Source organism: Sardina pilchardus, chromosome 7, assembly GCF_963854185.1.
Source record: "Sardina pilchardus chromosome 7, fSarPil1.1, whole genome shotgun sequence".
In the NCBI taxonomy this organism is placed as follows: domain Eukaryota; kingdom Metazoa; phylum Chordata; class Actinopteri; order Clupeiformes; family Clupeidae; genus Sardina; species Sardina pilchardus.
The window spans coordinates 19,127,728-19,130,227 of record NC_085000.1 but is presented as its reverse complement, the minus strand read 5'-3'; the positions used below and the strand labels follow the sequence as shown (position 1 = coordinate 19,130,227).

The following is a 2,500-nucleotide window of genomic DNA, read 5'->3' as shown; positions in this document are numbered from 1 at the left end:
TATTTGATGGGTTGAGCTGTAATGCCACAGTTGTGCATGTGCTGCATCAGCCCATGTGCAGGTGAAGAAGTCCGTGTGTCAACTCAGTGCTCCTCAGATTCCTCTACAGGTGTGTGTCCTGGCCCAAGACGTTTTCTTGTGACATGGACACACACACACACACACACACACACACACACAGATCAAAGTCCTGTTGAGAGGTCCAGTGTGTCGGGAGGCTCGTCAGAGGTGTCTTATCGTGGTCTGATTAGATAGAAGATGGGCTTTGATTCACACAGTGCAGCACACGCAGGCTTTGAGCTCAGGATGTGCTGAGGCAGAGCAGCATGGGGCCCTTCATACATCAGCTATAAGCTGCACAACAATACCGGCCCAAGGCCCCAGGCCCTTTATAGCCCTGTTACACACACACACACACACACACACACACACACACACACACACACTCCAGAAGTCAATTTGAACAATGGCTGGGACAGGTAGGTATCTCTGTGTCTATGTCTGTGTGTGTGTGTGCGTGTGTGTGTGTGTGTGTGTGTGTGTGTGTATGTGTGTGTGTGTGTGTGTGTGTGTGTGTGTGTGTGTGTGTGTGTGTGCGTGTGTGTGTGTGTATGTTGGGGGGTGGAGGGTAATGAATGACAGAGCAGACACCCAGTTTTTCAAGACAACACATTACAATCTTTAATACTAATCACAGATGCACTTACATCAGTACTTCAAATAATCATGATGTTTTATGTAGTGACATGTATGGTCAACATACCTTTCACTTACTTTAGTTTGTCTCATTTAAATAAATAGTTTTCTACATACTCTATTTCAAATATATATGTTTTATATTAGCTCTCTAGACTCTCTCTCCCCCCTTTGCGTCCTTGTGCTCTACTCTAATTAGCTTAGCCCAGGGCCATCCCTCACCATAAACACAAGGGCTTGTTTGCATGTGTGTATTTATGTGTTCTGACAATCAGTGACAACACAATGTCTCATAATCATTAATACAGCACAGAGACACGTCCCCCTCCCAATGCATGTTTTCTTTGAAATCCTAGTGGGCTTTCATTTCAATAAGACAGCTACTTAATGAGAGAGAGCCGACCAAAGCAATTCTTGCATTGGTTACAAAGCATTGAGAAAACTATTAGAGAACTTATAAAGTATGTCTATGTAGACACAGATATGCATACTGGTACTCTCTCTCTCTCTCTCTCTCTCTCAAACTCATACTCACACACACCAAACTTTTAATTAGAAAATAAATGCTTCATATGTCTAGTGACAATATTAAAGAACAAATGTACTCCCATGATGACATCACAAAACTCCTGACTCAGATCTAAAGCAATACACACACACACAGTTCAAACATACACTCCCTGTTGCCGATTGAGTCACATCAGGGTGGGATAAAGCCAAAGCCTACCCAGATGGCTTCTGAGACGGGCCCAGAGACAGAAAGACAGATATGGCGCCAGAGAGACACACTGATAGACTGATCCACAGCCTCGCCATGAGTCTGAACACTGATGGCGTCAATCGATGACAAACAATGTGGACGGCAATGTGCATCACACATGAATTTAAGATAAGCTAATAACTAAGCAAAGTGCTATTTTAATTCCATGTGCACAGTCCTGACCAAAACCCATGGTTGGGTCTGTACACAGATGAGGAAGGCACCTGCAAATGAATTCCTTCAAAGTTTTTCCATTTCCACCATTTCCATAGATATTCTTAGGAAAACATGAACGACCAGCTGTCCTTTGACCTCTAACCTCCTCTGAAAAGCGTGACTATTTATCAACTACCCATAATGCACTGTGCCAATAAATACAATAACCATAACCATAAATGAGCTACTTGGTAACACACCCTGCTCTCTCTGCTAATGCTGAAACCTGTTTGTGGCTTCAGATGAGAGGCCTGCATGTTAAGGTGGACAGCCGGGTGGCACGTGTGTGTGGCACAGCCCTTCTGAACGTCAGCTTCTGATGGACACGAGCGATGAGAGACAAGGGTCAGCATCAGACCTCGCTGACCGTGGCGTCCTGCAAGAGAGACAGGACGGTAAGACAATCTCCTACACACATGAATAAACCACACGGGAAGAATGAGAGATCGAGAAATGAATACACAGTCAAACACACAAACACACATCCTTGCATCATGGGCTAGGAAACGTACCCCCCCCCCCCCCACACACACACATGACAGCACAACACACACACAAAAGGATACATAGACCTTGGCACTGAGTGTACTGTTGTATGATGACTCACAGGAAGTAGCTGTGTACGGTGGCAGTGTTGCACGGCATGGTGAACAGAAGGAAATACGCAAGAACAGGAAACGCACACAGGCACCAAACCTTGGGTCTGGAGCAGAGTGAGTAGTCCATCTACACAGCACACACACACACGTACAGATCAGACATGACTCAAATAAATGAATAACAAAGAAATACAGAAAGTGTATGTTTGTTAGGACAACTGACCTGGAC

The 2,500-nt window shown here is 44.8% G+C and overlaps 1 protein-coding gene across 1 annotated transcript in view; it reads right to left on the bottom strand.

Annotated features, from left to right (window-relative positions):
- Window positions 1-753: 753 nt before the first annotated feature.
- The window catches only part of slc26a6 (solute carrier family 26 member 6), an 11,377-nt gene continuing 9,630 nt past the window's right edge, over window positions 754-2,500 (bottom strand). Inside the window, exons 17-19 of the mRNA XM_062541085.1 lie at window positions 2,495-2,500; window positions 2,280-2,398; window positions 754-2,048 (exon numbers count right to left, since the gene is read on the bottom strand). The exon at window positions 2,495-2,500 is cut by the window's right edge and continues 49 nt beyond it. Of these exons, the coding sequence (XP_062397069.1) occupies window positions 2,025-2,048; window positions 2,280-2,398; window positions 2,495-2,500 (149 nt within the window). The 3' untranslated portion in view covers window positions 754-2,024. The remainder of the gene's footprint in view (window positions 2,049-2,279; window positions 2,399-2,494) is intronic.